The 19,339-nt window shown below is 41.1% G+C and overlaps 1 protein-coding gene across 5 annotated transcripts in view; it reads left to right on the forward strand.

Annotated features, from left to right (window-relative positions):
• Positions 1-7,292: 7,292 nt before the first annotated feature.
• LOC142376752 (semaphorin-3F-like) overlaps positions 7,293-19,339 on the forward strand; it is a 74,700-nt gene continuing 62,653 nt past the window's right edge. For all 5 annotated transcript variants that reach the window (XM_075460291.1, XM_075460289.1, XM_075460290.1 and 2 more), the window contains exons 1-2: positions 7,293-7,731; positions 9,510-9,687. In XM_075460291.1, coding sequence (XP_075316406.1) covers positions 9,570-9,687 — 118 coding nt within the window. In that variant the 5' untranslated portion in view covers positions 7,293-7,731; positions 9,510-9,569. The remainder of the gene's footprint in view (positions 7,732-9,509; positions 9,688-19,339) is intronic.

Raw genomic sequence — 19,339 nt, forward strand, 5'->3', positions numbered from 1 at the left:
TGTGAACTTGTCGATTCCCTGTGCCCACGCCTTCATCTCACTGCTTCCAATGTAATTCTCCTTGGCTGAAGAGTGGACTACTTACCAGTTACCTTTAGTCAAGCTGGTCCACTTCTCTTGAAAACCTTCTCTGGAACACTTACCCTACCAAGTCACTCACCTGCTCACCCTCCAACATCTTCCACTCCTATAGAAAAGCTCCTCCAAAAAAGCTTTCTCCAGCTGGAAATCCACCATGGAATCTCTTCATCAGAATCACTTGGACTAATCACTCTTTGCTCTCTCCCAGAGAAGCTCTCTCCCTCCCACCCTCCCCTAGTGAGACCTGCTCCCTTGAACCTTCGTGCCAACTCTCATCTCAGTTATTTCCTTGTGCAGAATAAAATTGTAAGACTATGAGTACTATCCGTCATGGTTCTGCATTTGAGTCTTCATTCATTGTTTGCCTGAACAAACCGTGACTCATTCACACCTCTGTACCTCACTGTCAACACTATGTATTCACTGTGGTAGTCCTGGCGAGGTTCACACCATATTTGCTGGAACCACACACATTTATCTTGGTCTGATCTGACCAAAGAATGCACTCTCTGCATTCATTGTGGTTGCATGTTCATGTTCTTGAGCAAAGTTTAATCTTACAGTTTTGTGCCAAAGAACAAGCAAAGTTTTCTTTTGACTTTTTTTTTGGACACCATCCATGCAGGTTTACATCGTGCAGAGTCCCTCAGACCATCTGAGCTGTTACGGACACATTACAGACAGGTGAAAGCTGCAGGGCAAATGTTTCCAAGAGCAATCATTAACTAGTGGCCTGCACCATGAGAGCCTATGTTCAACTAGAACATAATCACTGCACTGTATGTGTAAAAATAATTCCTACTACATACAGTACATATTTAAATACTTCTTCAGTGTTCAGTGATGTAATCCAGTTGTTAACTCTCCCATGTGTCATAGCCACACAACATCAACTATGTGCTGGTCTGGTACCTCCCAGAAAGTTGGTGTTTAAAGGAAGTATGACACATACTGAGAATGAATCATCTATGACCCAACACAAGAACTCGGTTGAGTTTTTTTTTTTTAATATATAATCACGGCCATTCCTCTGCTGAATAGAATTCCCATTTAGACTTTGGTAGATGGATTACTTGTCCGGATTTTGTCACTCAACTTTACAGTGACGGCCAAATAAGACCCCAGGCAGCCACTTCTGGAGAACAGAGGTGCATTGAGAATCTGAAAGTGGTTTGGCCATGTCTTCCCTGGCTGATGTTGCGGTTTGTGATTTTATTCAATTACAAAGTATTTACCTTTCACATAATGTCAACACTGATGTATAGCAGCGGTGGGTAAAAATGAACTCACCCTTTCCTCAACACACACATCCCGCTGTGCTCAATGTGTAAGCAATTCACCTGAAATACATGTGCACAAACACACTCACACGTAGTGTGGCACGAGTTTCTTTAGGCAGCTCTGTCAAGACCAGTGTAAGGACCTCAATCTTTTGCCCATCTGATGTGTGAAAAGTGGAAGGAAATCAAAGCCATTTCCTTCATTTTGGCTGCAGTTGGTTATGGTTCCCTCCGGCAACGGGGGCAACATTGGCACTTAAGTATCGTTTGACCCTCAGAGTCTGGGAAGTTGACAGAGTTCTGTGCGCTGCCAAAAACAACAGAGGAAACTGTTGCTCAAAACCACCAACCACAGGTGGGGACAAAAAAAAGGTGGTCCAAGCACTCAGCTGCAATTTTCGCTCCAAGAAGTCACATATTTCCATTTACTATGATAAGAGAGCCTGAAATCCACTTCGTCCCTTAACTTCTACCTAATTTGCTTGTTAAACTGACTCTCTAACTCTCTCACACTCAATCCCCCACCTCAAGAGATGAGAAAAGTTTGTTCTAAACACTCTTGAAGTGTTGAACAACTTTTATACTTGTGAGAGTTGTTCTGTGATCTTGATATGACACTTTTCTTTTCTCATTTAAATGCTAATAACTTTGAGGACATTCTCCACGGAAAGTGCTGTGAGCAAAGCTTTTCTCCTATCTGGCCACAGCACAAGGTGAGAACCTACCTGCTAAATTTGAAAAACAGCTAAATCTTGTTCAAGAGGCAAAGGCAGTTACAGCTTTGTTTAAAGGCTTTGTGCATGTGAATGCACAAGCATTTGGGTGTGTTTGTGAGAGTGTCTGTTAGCTGCAGACCTAATACTTTAGCTGGCAATGATGTAATAGATGCCAATGTGAAACAAAGAGCGGATTATGATTTATATGCCTTGCATTTTCTATGTCTGCGATAGAAAAAGCATGTCATAGTGTCTTACAAGCTTAACTTAATAACATCCCATCGAGTGGTAAGGATACTATTGGAACTTAATTTCTAATACAAGTAACAATCAATTTCTTTAAGAAATTGAGTTTGTCTGCAGATATTTGAAAGCTTGGCATTGATTCATCTTATGATTCATGCAGAGATAGGATGTTTCATTTGTAAAGAAGGTATGAGATTAAACATGAGGATCCTGTGTGTATCCTAAAATATTGAGTACTTAGTAAATGAAAAATTACATCATGAAATTCATCAACTAAATGCATACATTAAACAACAGTTAGAAAATAGTTTAAAAAAGCATTTAAACTAAACTTTAGGAAAGGACGTTTTAGATTGTAGCAGGATCTATTAACATAAATGCAACACATTTATTTCTGTTTTCATTAGTGATGAATCATGTTAGAATGTGTGTATTCGTTCCCTTTAAAAGGAGCCATTAAAATCTACCAACATGTAGATAGGTAGCGCTTGTTCCCTCCTTCTTAGTCCACTTTATTGCCCCACCATGTTTCTACAGGTGGGACAGAATGGATTTAAAGCAGGGATTTCACAATTTACACAGCTATTGTAGCTTGATTATTGTGTCCACTTAGTTGCAATCTGCAGCTTCACCACTAGATGCCTCTAAATCCGGCTCATCCCTGACAAACAAAGCTGTGTATCACAAAATAGAATTTAACTTCTGTAATTATGAAAATAAGAACTATGAAATAAGTCCTGTTATGATTAAGTTTTTTTTTCTATAAATAGTTTGTTGTTTTAGTTGTTATTCAATGCTGTTATCTTACCATACTGTCCTCTGAGGAGTCCCGTCCTCCTCAGAGATGCTGTTAATAATTATTCACTGCAGTTAAGCTAATGTTAAATATTTGTTATCAGCAAATAGTTTCCAATTCAAGGATGTCTGGTTCTTATAGTACAATGCCATGTTTTCTAAAGTGGTGGTATGTGAGTATAAGTATATTGAGATATCCAATGAGTACTTCTATTTCATACCAGTTAGTACTTCAACATTTCAGAGAGCAACAATGTTCTTTTTTTGCCACTACATTAAAGTACTTTACTCATACAGAGTTTCAAATCCAAAACATACAATTTTCTCATAAGTTATTGTTGTATCACACTGTACAAATGACTCATTTTATTTAGAGTTCTATCATAAATGTTATGACTATGAAAAGTTTACTCTGCATAATAAGTTAGTTTACTTGCATACTGTATTATATCATTTATTCGTTAAAACTCACATGTAATTGAGTAATTTCAGAATGTAGCATTGTTACTTTCACTGGGAAAAAAAGGATCTGAATATGGCCCACACTACATTTTGGAGACTTAAAATTGGCTTGAAGGAAAATCTGACAAAGTCAAATTGAGCAATGATAAAGTAGAATGTAAAACGGCCTAAAAAGAGGTAAGAAAGAGGGATAATCCAAGAAGAACTGGGAAATAGACAAAACAAAAGCACATCCCATCATTTTTACCTCCTGTTGAATCGCCGATATGTTTAACGATTCAGCGCAACACAAAATCACAAAGCATGCAGTGTGACACATCTTTCCACACACACTGATTTGGATTGTGTTGCCGATGATCTCGTGTACTGTGGTGTGCACGCACCTGGCACCTGTTTACGCTCTGCAGGCAGAGCCACAAAGAGCACAGTTGACACCTCAGCTGGAATGCTGGTTCTTCTACAGAACAACTTCATACACCACTTAGATAGATGTCAGCAACAGCTCGGAATCACACACTGGGCAGATTTTTATCACGAATATAACATTTCGGGCCCACTTAGTAGCAAGAAGTCCTCCTCTGTAATGTACACAACTCACCTCGGATTCCCATCAACCAGAAAAACATAAGCATTAGGTCGACCGCATCAAATCAGGTCTGACAGCAGGTTTTTTTTGTTCCTTTAAGAAAACTGGATGGGATGAGGAGTGTGTTTGTGGAAGCTCAAGGCCCTGACTCTTAGAAAATCAGCTGTGTCCTAACTGAATAGATATTCTGTTCTGAAGAGGAAGAGGTCCATTTGGGCTCATCACACTCATCTGTTTCTATTTAACCGTTGCCAAGTCGCTATTTAAAGAAGAACCCTTATGTCGAGTGAGGCTGCGGGTTGCTGGCTACAGAGCCAACATCATGGCTTCACATAGAAGAAAAGTCAAGTTGGGCAGCTTCTTTTGACCTCTCTGAGCTAACAGCTGAACACCTCAAACTCTTTCTCCAGCTTTCACCATTAAAGCTCCAGACTGAACGAAAGGCAGATAATGCAGTTATGAAAGGGCACTGAACAGAATGTGATTAAAAAAATGGGCAAAATGTTTAATTTTCTCAATGAGCTTTAGAAACTCTTCCCAGACCGTAACTCTGTGACTTTGAAGTCTCCAATCAGTGTTTGAATAGGTGAGCAAATTAAGCATTTTCATGTCATTTTTCAAATACTATCAAATGAATTACATTTCTCACCCTTTTATTAAATCACCGAGTACATAACTGAGATAAGACTTTTAATTTCTGATAAGGCAGACCCGACAATAGTTACATTGTCAGTGAACAACTTTAAAGGTCAAATGTTCAACTGAAAGAGAAGTCAATGTAATACAATGCTGAAGATGTTAAACACTTGTCACACTCAATTTTTAAGTTAATAGAAGTGATTTTCTTATCCCTTTTAATATACACTGTGAAATTGTCAGCATGTAAAGAAAATGGTTTCATTTGAATCCGCTCACTTGTTGTGAGAAAAGGATCACATGCAGGCGTCGTTTAAGTCAATTCCGCCTAAAATTTTTCCCTCCACACCTCATGTGTGGGTGGCAGATGGTGGCTCGCTAGTTGTCACAGAGATAGATGATGGAAATCCAGGCGAGCGATTTAAAGCAAGCAAACAACTCCTCTATGAAAGACTCTAGAGAGAAAGGATAAAAGACCTTACCTGAAGATGATTAACGCATATATTCACACCTCAGTGGTCTACACAATGCCACTGACAGTCATGGGAAAAAGTATGTAGACCCTTTCTTTTCTAAGGTTTTACACTTCATGATATGATTTAAAAAATGTATGTTCCTTTCTAGGTCTTACTGGAGCATTCGAGTGTGCGTTAACATAATGCCAATGAGGAAAGACATCAGCAATCATCTTAGAGAAGCAATTGTTGCTGCCCATTAATCTGAGAATGGTTATAAAGCTATTTCCAAACATTTGGAGGACATTTAGTAGATTTAGAGTCCATCATTCTACAGAGAAAAAGATTATTCACAAGTAGAAAACATTCAAGACAGCTGCCAATCTTCCCAGGAGTGGACGTCCCAGCCAGTTCACCCCATGGTAAAAAAGTGCACAAAAAAAGCCTACCTAAAAGAGCTACATGTCAGACCACTGGTGTCAGTCAGCGTGCTAAATGTTAAAGTTCATGTCAGTACAATTAGAAAAAGGCTAAACAAGTCTGGCTTGTTTTGAAAGAACAAGGCAACACAGCTTTGATTTGCAAAGCTGCATCTGAACAAACCTCAAGACTTCTGGAACTGTGTGGAGATGTTTGGCCATAATACTCAGCACTACATTAGGTTAAAACCAAACACAGCATATCAGCACAAACGCCTCATACCATCACGGTGGCTGAGGGCTGATGAATTGGGCTTTGGGCTACAGGACCTGGACATCTTGCAGTCATTGGGTCAACTATGTCAAAATCTACAAAAGGCAAGAAAAGAATCAAGTTGCAATGGTCCCGTCAAATTCCAGACCTCCGACTGGTTGAACGGCTGTGGTGCAAACTGAAGAGAGCTGTGCGTTAACAAAATGCCCTCAAAACTGAATGAACTGAAATAAAGTTGTAAAGAGCAGGCAAAAAAAAAATCCTGATAACTTCATACAGAAAACAATTACTTCAAGTTATTGCTGTTGTCGTTTGTTCTAAAAGCTACTGAACCGTAAGGTGTCCTTAGTTTTCCAGATACTGCTTCTATGTTTGGACTTATTTTTGTTCAGTAGAAATGACAAAGCATAGTATGTCAAGGGTTGTTGTTCAGATGCTGTATTTACCCAATATTAAGACCTATAATGATGATTCACAAAACCTTAGCATTGAAAGAAGATGTACTTGTTTTTTACAAGACTGTTTGACGTGTTTGTAACTGTTGGTGCCATTGCCATTGGTTTTGTTTGAAAGTATTTCTACCACCATCATTTCTATGCTATATAACACCACACAAATCTGTCACTAAAGTTGCTTTAACCTGTATTATATAGTTGATCAAGTGACTTTGTGATTTTGCTTGTAGTGACAAACGGAGGGAATTTTTACTTTATTTTCTTAGATTAAATCAGGTGAATCAACAAAAAATCAAATAAGCAACAATAAGGAGGTAATGTCTGCTCGTCTTTTGATGACTTTCAGCTCTTCTGCCTCATTTTCAAAAGACTCAGTAAAGCTCGTCATCTGTAGCAGTCCGTTAATAGTAGAAGATTAAAATGTGCTCAAACAGGTAAGCACCATAATCACCACTTTCTGGAGATGGTTATTAAATAATTTACCAACTGTTCCAAAGAATAGCTTTTGGGTTGCAAGACGGGTTGTTAAAGAAAACTCTTAGCTGGTTAGAAAAATAACATTTTCACCTGTAAACTGGATTAAAAAGCCTTTTTATTATGGCCGAAACCTACAGATAAGTGCATCTTAAACTTAAGACAATAATTTATTTGGCTTTTCCCCCTCCTCTTTGGAAGCATATATGTGGGATGACTGTGAAGATAAACTCAGTGACTCTGTCAGATGTAGACGACCTGTGCATTCTCTGCTCTCGAGCAGTAAATCATGGCTGCCTGCCCGGCTGGCTGTGATGGGCGGCTCGGCTCGTTCCTGCCCGCCCCGTGGGTGTGTTTAAGTCAAATGGGCCTCTGCATCCACCTGCTCTCACCCTGCCTCTCTCTACAGTCAGGAGCTCCCAACTTTCCAGCGGAACACGCGTTGCGCTCTTGGACCTTTTCACACCGCGGGGACTTTTTTGTTTCCTATTGCTTTATGATTATTATTTTTTTTTCCCTCGAGATGTTGACTGCGCTCGTGCGGCGACAGCATTTGTTCGCCTCGCGCTCTCTTCCAGTGTTGAATTAGAGAAACATTTTCTGCATTTTTCTCGACTGTAATTTCCTCACCGTTCAGTTGACACCTCCGGGGCCAGCAAACGCGCAGCGCGCTCAGGTACAGACGACCCCTGCACCCCACCCTGAGCACCACACGGACTGTGTGAGAGCCGCGCCGGGATTTTCTATTAATATTGATTCCAACTTAGACAGATACAGTGATCGATCTGTTGGAATTGGGTTATTCAGTGGCTTGCAAGGTTGGATCTGAACTTGTATTCGGAAAGCAGTCAGGTAAGACTGATTTTATTGTTAGGCTACTTATTGTTTTCAAGTTAATCTAATATTGTGCAAATAAAAAAGATCACCTGTTTGCTATTGAGATCTTTTAATAGCCTATTCACCCCCCCCCCCCCCCCCCCCCATGCCTCTTTACAATTTTTTCATAGAAATTACAGTAAAAATACCAGATTCTAATTGATTTCCGACTGATCACAGCCTTGATTCTTACATGGTTCATTATCAGTGTGTACTGAATAGAAATGCTGTTTACTGTGCGCTGTAATACCACACCAGACTGTTTACAGTTCTGTTTTCCATGTGTAGCCAAGACTGCCAGGCTGTTACACACTGATTTCAGTCTATTGCAAGTCTCAGCAACATTAACATTTTCTGCATGCATTTTTTAAAAATTTATTTTTGTGTCTGTCAGTGAGGTCTTGTGAATATTGTTTTAATTGAAGTATTATTGTAAATATTGTTTTCATTTCCACATTCCCACACTTAACCAGGACTTTTTATGTCTTGATTGTTGTGAAATGTATTGTATAATGTAATCTATTGAATTGTCTCTGAACACAAGGGCATGGAGCTTTATTTACATGCCCAGCCTTATGTTTTTGTGTTTTTTGTCTATAATTGATCACATTGCGTTTGTCCATCACCTTGCATCAGTAACTTATTCGGGCTCTTTGGATTAATGTGATGAAGTAAGATGCCTATAGGTTCATGTGCCTTTTGTAAAGTTGAGCTTATGAATTCTAAACGCCTCATGTGGAGTCGGCATATTTAGCTCAGCGCTTTAATGTGTTTCACAATCCTCGGTGTCGTTTGTGAGCAGTGCCTTGTTTGATTTCATGAGCTTGTGTGAAGGACCTGGCCTCTGTCTCAGAATAAACAGCTGGATGGTTAACAAATTGTCAGTAAACAGTGTGAGGTTTAAACAGCTGCAATATGCTCATAAATCGGCTCCAGCCTACGGGTCTGAGGTCTCCAAAGGTGCTTTTGAAATGAAGGCTGAGCCCAAATATCCAGTCTTGGTGGGGGGCTCTTAGAGGCTGTGTGAGCCCAATCAGTGAGGTGAGAGTTCTGTATAGGAAAGTGAAAATAAGTTTAATTAAGAACAGGAAAAGTCTTTCTTATGATCCATTAATAACGTGTGAATCATTGGTTGCTCCCTGGTTTCTATCATTTATTAACTTGTGTGATGGTCACCGCTGCATTGTGTGGAAGCCTATTAAGCTGCTCCAGGCAGGGCTGTCGTCATTTACCAGTCCTTTTCCCAGCAAGTAAGAATTGTGCTCTCAGTTGCGCCAATCACAATGTTTTTTCTTTTGGATCTCTCTCTCTCTAGTAAGAAGCGGTATAACCTGGTATTAGGTGAACCCATAATTACAGAGCAGCAGCGTACACGTGTGGTGTCATGAAGGAGGAATGTGTTCTGGATGCGTGGAGAGAAACGGGAGAAAAGCTCCTCGGAGAGGAGTCAGCGCTGTCTTTCCATCAGTTAGTCACACTCTGAAAAACTAACATAATTTTTACCAAATGGAGGTGCTTACACATGGCTAAAAGCTTGGCTCCTCTCTGTCGGGGCTCATCGGTTTTTATGATGCTCTCACAAATCTGAGCGTAATGTCTACACCTCAGTGCTGCGTCGCCCAAAAAAACTCCCAGTCACGGGGCCCTTGGGAGCCACTGATTTGACATGTCGCGTAAATCAGTAAACAAAAACAGACTTTCTGTTTTTTGGGGTAGGGCAGCTCAGTCTCATATGTTTCTTTTTATCCTTGCAGATATAAAGTGAAAAACAAAAAACAAAACACCCTCTGGGTGCTATCGGAGGCTGGTCCACCATGCAGCTGGACGCTCTGTGGATGCTCCACGCCCTCCTGGCGCTGTCCAGCTCGGCTCTGGGGAATCAAGTGAGCAGCGACCCTCTTGCTGCACCCCGCGTCTTCATCTCCTTCAAAGGTAAGAACCCGTGCTTCCTCTTCCTCTGTGCTCTACCCACTCTTTGTCACATTGTTGGTTTGTTTCTCAGAGACTGATGGCACGACAGTTGCGTAACCTCAGCGATATAGTGGCTTTGATAAGTGCTGGAGGATTTTGCACAGACAGAACGTCCGGCATCACCAGAGCCATACTGAGAAGACCTCAAACGAATCATGAGATTCTCATATGCTGCCCCTCCCCGTCATACCTCCAGGTCTTTTAATAACCACCAGATGCTTCCACTGGCCTAGATTGCAAAAACAATTAAAGACACAAACTGTGGCGGAGTTGATGAAGATTGTTTTGTTTATACTCATTTTGAAAAAGTACACATGCCTCATTATTGTCTTTTTTTTTTAATTAAATGCAGCATCTTTATCCTCAGGCATCTTTGTAATAGAAACTCTAAATCGGTGCAACAAAAAGAGACGGGGTAATAAGGAGCATGTAATAACTGTATGGCCATTATGTGATTATTCCCTGGTGAGGGAGATGTGTACTTTAGGGAGTTCCATTTATGCGTTTCAGCGGCCGCACAGATTAGGTGAGATGGGTTGCTGGGTTCTCCGGGGCGCAGAGTGAGGGACGGTATTATTGAGAGCAAATTGCCAGGATCAGCCGAGCAGAGCGGCGTCCCCGGGGCCTGTCCTGCTCCCAGATCAAGTCTTTGATTAGCATCCAAAGAGAAGCAGAGGGAGCGAGCGGCAGCGCCCCTGTTTGCTTTGCTTTCCGTTTCCCAGCGCTCCCTGGTAGTACAAGTTGACTTAATTAAGTGGACTGGCACAGCTCATTGTTGACGGCGTTTTCCTGCTTTAATCAAGTGGGATTTAACACATCAGTGCGCTCGCGTCCCGAGCTCAGCAGTTCCTTCATTTTCCAGATATCATTTTAGTCTGAGGCTGTGTTGTTTTTGGAGAAACTGCGAGTGTGTGTGTGTTTTTTTTTTTCCTTCTTTTCTAATCTATAAGCTTTTTGATGAGTAAAGCTTGTGTATAAGTGGATGTCTAAAACTCCTCCGAAATGTCTTTGAAAGCAGTGGACAGACTCCTTTGGCTGACAAGGAAAAAGCTTGGTTCTGCTGCTTACCTGTGTGTGTGTGTGTGTGTTTGCCTCTTCAGTCAATATGAATTTCACAGTCTGCTGCTGCTGCCTCTCTCAGAGGAATGCTCCCCCCTCTCCATTCAATATTATGACTCTCTCTGCTTTAATTGCTTTTTGAGAGGCCCATGTAGTCCTTACCTCGGCAAGCTTGCTGCACTTCCCCTGATGCGCTGGTGATGTGTTACGTTTTTTTTTTTCTTTCTTTTCTTTTCTTTTTTTTTTGCATTTTCTTGGTTGAGCTGTTTGGGAAGGAAGTTTGCAGCTTTAATGGAACACAGCACGAATATCCGTGCAGGCTTCATGTATGTTTTTATTGTGCGACAGCAGAAAGGAACTGTTTTATTATCAGGTCCAGGTTTATGATTATTGATCATTATGCCGGCCAATCAAACAAGGAAGAAAAACTCAAATTGTAGCTCTAAAAAAGCTGCATGTGCCACTCAGTGTTGGGCTGAACACATGTTCCAAACTGATTAACTCAGTAGCTGAGGAGTGAGGTTAAGAACTATGACCTCCATCTGGGAGGGCCTCACTTCCCTATTAAAGCAGGTAGAGTAAATCATGAGACCTAATTATGTTACTTTTGCTTCACGCTGTCTGTATAGCTTTATTTTTAGGAAAACAGTCCCTAGGATATGTATATATATAAAAGCCAACACTCTTAAAATACTCAGCAGACGTAGGGAGCCGAGAAACGTGTCTGTTTGCACACATTTTAATGAGGATTAGTGTTTGTAAAGTGTTATAGATGAAGCTTAAGGTAGACTTTGTTCAGGCTTATCATGTCTTCTGTGCTGGTAAACTGAGGAGAAAGGGCAGAGGTAGCAAGGCTAAAAAAGCCATTTGTTGTTTGAACAACAAGTAGCCACAGTCAGAGTCAGATGAGAAAACTGAGTCCTTTGAAGAAAGACCGGAGGGACTGAAGCGAATCCACCGTACATAATCAGTTGACATTTTATGGTTGGCACAGACAAGACTGCTGTCGCCAGCAAACCCCAAGAGAAGTTCAAATCAGACAGTCTACCTGGAGCTAATCTTTCTTCCAAAAGGAAATATTTGTTTAAAAAAAATCACTACTGTGCAAAAGAATTGAGCCACCCCTCATTTCTTTATATACTGTCAGGAAATCTGGAAATAGATGCAGTTATTTTTTTAAACTTGTGCAAAGCTTGAAATTCAATATTTATTATGAGCACCTTTATTCTGCAGCACAGCCTGAACCCTCCTAGACGAGCTTTCTTGTGATTTCCTTAAGTTGTCTTCAGGAATAGTTCTCCCGGATTTTTTTAAGGACATCCCAAAGCTCTTCTTTGGACGTTGGCTGCCCTTTATTCCATTGTCTCTTAAGATGATCCCACTCTGCTTCAATGATTTTGAGGTCTGGGTTCTGGGGAGGATTCATCCCTCCATCAGACCTGTTGCCACTGAATTTCAGTCCAATTCTTGTGTCATTTGGCATACCTCAGCCTTTTCTCCCTGTTTCCCCTCCTGAAGAATGGTTTCTTGACAGCCGCCCTTCCATGGAAACCGTACTGTAGTTTGTAATTTGGCAACAGAATCATTTATGGATTGGTTGAAGGCATTTTAAATGTATAATTAGCACTACAAGTTTATCGCAGTACACTCAACTCGTATAATTCATCAGAACATATTAATGTGGGTTATTCTCTTTCACTTTATTGATTGCCTGGAAACTTTGTTTTAATTTACAGTAAGTTCAGATGGAAACCTGCCTGTTGTATTAATCACATTCTGGCTTCTACTGAGCGTTATTCAGTTCTCTGAGCTCCCTGTAGCCATGTAAATGTTTTGTGCACTGGATCAGAGTTGTAGCGCAGTAAAGACATCATTCTTGTTTTAAATCTTTTCAAATTTAGTGCCACTAGATCGTCCCATTTTGTAAAGGTGCCCATCACCTAAGTGAAACTGTGAATTAACATATGAAAGACTTGTTAAACTCCTTTGCCTCTCCAGGACTCCCGAGTCATACAAGTACTGTTGTGACATAAATCCATTACAGGATCTACTGATTTACATGAGCAGTTTTTCTGAAGTCGAGAAAACATGACAAAAATGGACAAAACACCCCAGGGAAGTTTTTGCCATGTTTTGTGAGGAGTGTAACATTACTCCTCTTGGCCCACATTCCAGATATGACATATGTGACTTCATGCATTAAGCAGATCCAAATCTAAATCCATTATTATGGCTTTGCTATTTCAGGCTTTGTATCTCACATGAACCTCTGCCTCATTCAGATTCAGATTTTCTTTATTGTCATTGTAACGAGTACAACAAAAAGTAAGGCGAAGGGCTTTCAGTGCAGACATATTACAACAACTTGTAAACAATATAACTATAAAGGGACAGTATGTACTATATAAAAAAACCCAATATAAAAACAATATGACTATGTATTAAACACAATATTGCACTTATGAGAAAACCAGAAAACCAGTAAATTGCACTTCACCGTAAAGAAGCATTTATGGCTCTGACAGCAGTTGAACTGCTGTGACTTTACTCACTTGAAATAATGCCAAAGCATCACTTTGTTTGTGCCGTGTCCTGTCCATGCTTTTTTCCCCTTGTGTAGCAGTTCACGTGGAGGGTGGAGCTGCCTTTAGTGCACACTCTGCTTAGATAAGCAGACGACAGGTAAACCAGTTCAGAGCAAACACAGGCACAGATTCAACAAAAGTCTGCACAACTGTACATTTTTCCCCTGAAGACTGCAGACTTGATCTACAGCCGAAGGTGGAGCCGAGTTTTTCACTACAAAGAGCACGAGAGATTTAACACGGTGCACTTCTCACCTTTTCTCAGTTTGGTGTTAATGAAATTTGAAACGGCTGCTGCTTACAACCACAGCAACGGAATTACGGTGTGTCAGTACAAAGGAAAAGTCCTTTAAATGCCATAACATCATAAGGATTACAGCACGCTTCCTCCTCCTCAGCGCTCTGTGTGCGCGTAAAGCCAAATCCACCGGGATGACACAAGAATGTGGGTCAGTTTTGCTACGATACACAAGCCCACTGCAGGCAGTGCAGGTGGTACTGAGAGAAAGCAGCTTTGGCTTGTCATTATTCCAAATATTTCTCATCTGCACGCCCTCCTGTGAATGGCCGGCTACTATTTTTACTCCTCTGGAAAGTCTTTAGTCTATTTCGGGTGCGAGTGTGTTTGGGTGGGTGGCAGTGTAGAGGGTTAGAAACTCCCCGTTGGGGTTTAAATGCCGTGCATGCCAGTGTGTTGGCCCCCGTTACACAGTAGTTGTGTTTCTGCAGTGTTTTTGGATCTTGTAATTCTGAAGAACAGCCACAAATGAAGATTAAATCTAAAGATATGTTTGAAGAGGCAGCCTAGCCGGGGAGTAGCTGCTGATAAATCAGCGATTTGCAGTGCGCTAAGCTTTGGGTTTGCCCTTTTACTGCCACTTTGTGTCATACTAGTCAATGTTTAAACTGTTATTCACACAATACCACCACGTTGTCACTTTTTTCTTTGTGCAGAGGTACACATTAGGGCTGTGAATAATGTTACTCTTTTGTTGACCTGATTGGACATGACAGCATGCTTTTGAGACTGAGCCTTTGAGTGTTTCGACTGTCTGACTGAGAAGTCTAACTTTGTGTCTGTATTTTTTGACAAATTTACTTCCAGCTCCCTTTGCTGCACAGTGAAGTAAATGCAAACCCATCAATGAAAACTCTTCATTTAGACTCTTCTTTCTGTTTCTTGTTGTGTGTCTAATTTATAAACGCCATTTTAAGACACATTGGGGAATTTTTGAAATGCAATAAAAAACTTAAATAAAAGGTTCAGATGAAAGAACAAATTTCAGATTTAACAGACAAAAAACTTGACTGGCCATCTTTCCTGTATTTTATTTTAACAACCATTGTTTGAATGATATTTTTTAAACATTTGGGAATGCATACAAATATCAAACTTTTTTTCAGAGGAATTTGTGGCCTTTCTTGCTGAATACAATATTTCATCTGCTCAATTTCTCCACACAATGTGCCATACATTTTCAAAAGGAAAGAGATCTAACACACACACTCTGTGTCCCTGAAGACACGCTGTTGCAAGTTGGGCTTTTGCACCTTTCTGTGATAACAACCTGGAAGCTCTTTCTTTTTAGAGCCTGATGTCTTTTTTTGTTCTCAAAAGCAGCTGAAACAGGAACTCATCCAACAACAGAACACAACGCGCTTGTGTCCAGAGAATTCTGTGATGTTTCTGCAAAGAGTTGATAAATGGCTTCCTAGCTGTGTAATATTGTTTCAGGTTCCATTTCTGGATGCAGCAGTGGACTGTGTTGAGTGAACATTTTTACCTAGGTACTCCTGATTCCATGTGGCCGTATTGATCCCATTGGCGTGACGGTTTCTCACGTAGTTCTGCCTGAGGGCTCTAAAGGTCACGCACATCCAACAGCGGTTTCCATCTTCAGCCTTTAAGAACTGAGATTTCCCCAGACTCTTTTATCCGTTCACACAATATTCTACATCGTTGGCGTTGAAAAACCTTTGCAATCTTGCATTGGGAAATTGTTTTGGAACTTACAGATGATTGTTTGACCAAGATTGGAACAAAGTGGGGAGCCATGACCCATCCTGGTTTGGAAAGACTCAATCTTAGGTGGTTGCTCCTTGTATACCCAATCCTGACACCCTCACCTTTGACCAATTAATCTGCTTGCTGTAGAATCTCACGGAATTCTGTTTCTACCTTTTTTTTGGTGTGTGTATGTGTTGCTGGCATTTATTTGACCTTGTGTCTGTTAAATAAAGGTTCACAAGGGTTAACAAAGTGACAGATTTGAGTTATTAGTGCATTATTATTTTTTCTGTACATGACTTTTGTACCTCTGGCACACTGGCAGACTTTCACTATTACAATAATATTGCACTATTGTCTAACCACATGTGGAAGCCGCGAAACCGCTGCCACAGCAGTCTGGCACTGCAGCTGATGTTTGGCTGTGATCTCTAATTACTATTTGTAGGGCCGATCCTGTATGTCCCCACGGCAGCTGAGGAATGACTGAAAGCATTGAAAACCACTATTACTTTGGCCATGTCCCAGACCTCAGCTTGTCTCCACAGCAGCTAAGCCCAGTTATATTTAGTGTAAAACTTTTTTCTCCCTCCACAGGCACACAGAAGTCATTTGGAGCGCCGTGGTTTACCACTGAACACAATCGGCAGGGTGGTGATGATGGTTTAAGTGCAAACGCAGCTTGGTCTGGAGCAACTTGCACTCTGCTGTGAGCCAGCTGTCTTAATTGTAAGGTCTTGGTCTTGGTTGGACAGAGGCCAACGTAACTTCTTAACTGTCTGAACCATTTTACATTTGAGTGGGTGTAAAGAATTGTGCGCTTTAAGAAAAGAGGTAGCTGCATTTTGACTTTTGGTCTGTGCCCTGTTCCAGAAACGGTGTTAATCCTCCAAGGTAGAGCATGAAAATAGTCTTTCCTACATAATGTGAGAGGAGGTGTTTGTGTTTGAAAAGAGTGAAATGTTGCATTCTCTTCAGAATGCAGCTCAATTTAAGGAGAATTCATTACTTTTCATTTCAGAGGACATAGTGGAATATTTTTTTTACTTGATTGATTTTCACTCAAATCACGTTTAAATAAAATGTGATCATTGGACAGTGAAAATTTCCACTCAGGTTTAAGCATGAATGATCATCTAATCAGATAGTCAGAGGTAATCACTGAATGTTTTGCTATATATGACCAATAGCCTCAGACGGACAGGTCAGTACTCAGGGATTGATTATCCGTCTGTCTCTGAGCCCGTGTGACCTTTTCCTGGTGGAAGACTGATAGGATTGTGATTACATTTTATTTCAAGACCAGTAAGTACATTGTCTTGATTAGCAAGCACTAAAAAGAAAAAGGTAGCAATGCCTCTGATATGGTGGTTGGTCACTTTATCAACACTGGTGGGACTCTTTTCTGTGGATTTCCCAGCATTTCATTGTGAACATCATACAAACGGTGCATCTATAGGTTTTATGCAAACCTATTATTGTTGCTTGCAGGTACAAAAGCTACTTATCATACAGAATGCAGCTTTGACTTTGATAAAAAACCCACATCAGTTATTGAAGACAACGTTTTCTGTGTAATACAGGGTTGCGCTGACATATTTTCATCTCCATGGAAAATACGGTTCCGGTTTCTTTTTGGGAATAAAACTGTGCTCACCGTGTCGTCTCAGCCAACCATTAGCACTGTCTGCGCCTCCCACCTGGCCCTAAGGCTGCTGCTCCTGGAATATCTGTTTTATTTTCTCCCTGCCGTCACACAAGCCTTTCTTTATGATGGTCCATGAATTGAGACATTGTGTTTCAGTGTTATAGAATATAGCCACTTGGCACATTGCTCCACTTGATTCTCATGCCATATGGCGGCGAGGTTGTAAAGTGTATCACAGGCTGCTTGGGTGGTCTTACTGATTGATAAAAGAGGAAGCAGTATCAGTGCTGGGATTCTCTTTCCCAAGCAAATGGCCACTCATTGATCTGTATATTGGGTGTGTGTGTGCAGATGCAGTGTGCTAGCAGATAATTATTTTATAGATCTCCTGGGTATTTGTGGGCAGGGAAAACTGAAAAGTGCTGTAAATATATAATTACTTACTGGGAGTCTTAATTACTAAAAGGTTTCAACTATTTTATTTATCATTATTGATCTCCAGATTATTCAAATTAAATATACTATTTTTTGAAGAACATTTGAAATACGAGCAGTGAAAAGACCCACTTTGGTCCAACATCTAATGACTTTCAATCTTCAGTCAGAAATGACAGAAGCTGAACACCAAACATGATTACAATTGCTCAATTGTCAAAAATGAATTGATAAATTAACTGGCTTATCATTGCTACTTGAATGTTTTCAGCAATGCTGTGTGTCCTCCTTCTCCGTTTTGTCTTCCACTGGCTGAGGAGCACAGGGATCAGTGTGTTTAGGATCCCCGACATGGCTGCATTGCTCTCTTTTAGCATCTGCAGAGAGAGGGATATGTTGTGTTGAGAGCGTGATGTTCCATGTCTGGTGAGGGTTTCACCTGTGGACCAGCCTCCTGAGTCGGGTTACTGGCTCTGTCAGTGGCTCGCCGGTGAAACCGAGACCGTCCCTCAAAGACACAGAAGACCCAGTGTTGTCTGTCTCGTCTGTCACGGGCATGTTGTTGCATCTGCATCCCCTCTCCACTCACCAGACTGGAAAATACCGGCCAAATTGTCCAGATACTGTGAATAGCTTTCTGTCCACTGGTGCTGCGTCTTTTCCTTCTTCGTTTTTTTCATATTGAAAGTTACAGTTATGCCTATTCCCAGTCTCTTATAAGGCGCCACATGCTACACAACATATGGCACATTTTTTTAAAAGAAGCTACCACTGTTCGGTTGTGTTTCTCAGTGTCGTAGCTTAAGACCATGTCTGCCACATCAAAGGAGCACTGTCACATACAATTAAACTTTCTGAAAGTTCTCAGGTATGTGGTGGAAACTGTCAGTCGCTCTCTACTGCTGAACAACTCCTTTCCTTTGTTCAGGAAGCTGTTATTAGATAATGTCGCAGCGTTCTCAGGCACGAATATCAGTGACCAGGTCGGTATCTGGCACACCTGCTAGGCTCCAAGGCAAGTCCTTTTTTCTTGGTGGCATAATTAAGACTTCCTCTGGGACTTAGTGTCTTTTCTCACCTGTGAAAACAGGGCATTAGTGGAGACTTGATGAACAGGTTGAGGACTCGGACTAGCTTTGTCTCCGCACCACCGCTGGGGTTTAACATTGTGTATTCTTAGCGCTTGTGTTTCTCTTGCGGCAGATTAGCGTGTCAGGTAGAATAATGGTCTAGACTGAATAATATAGATGAGTTACTGGATCCAGTCCGGTGCCCATGTTTGACTAAATGTTCATGCTGTAGAAATCAGTATTGTGTGATCTCTTACATAAAGGTAATCCTCAAGAGCCACAGGATGAATTGGTTGAAAAGAAAGGAAATATTGTGTAAAGGTGGTGTGAAGAATATGACTCAATTGAGCCCTTATTATGCAGTGCTTCTTGTTCTTGTCATACTACTGTCTGGATGACAAGCTCCACATCAAAACTGAGCTAAAAAGATAGCGTTGTCTTACATGGTTAGACAAGAAATTGCTCTCATTTTTAGGTGCATGAAATTGTGGATGATATTGAAATTTTCATCATCTTTTATTTGGGCTGCAGCACTTAGCTTGAAGTCAACCTGTCAAAGCACTCCCTTCAATCCCACTGCAACTCATCCGGCTTCCAGCAAACCACCTTGTCTACAACCTCCTCAAATTCTCCCCTATGACCTCCCTCTCTTCACTGGCTGTCCATATCATATTCAAAGCCCAGAGCTGCCATGTTATCCTTTGAAGGTGTATGCCCACCCTCCCTCCCCCACTCCACCCTGTGGCTCCAGGCCTGTGGCTCCAGCCCTGCTCTCCTCTAAGATGCAAGAATATACTTGGCTCACTCT

This window comes from Odontesthes bonariensis, chromosome 3 (assembly GCF_027942865.1).
Source record: "Odontesthes bonariensis isolate fOdoBon6 chromosome 3, fOdoBon6.hap1, whole genome shotgun sequence".
Taxonomy (NCBI): domain Eukaryota; kingdom Metazoa; phylum Chordata; class Actinopteri; order Atheriniformes; family Atherinopsidae; genus Odontesthes; species Odontesthes bonariensis.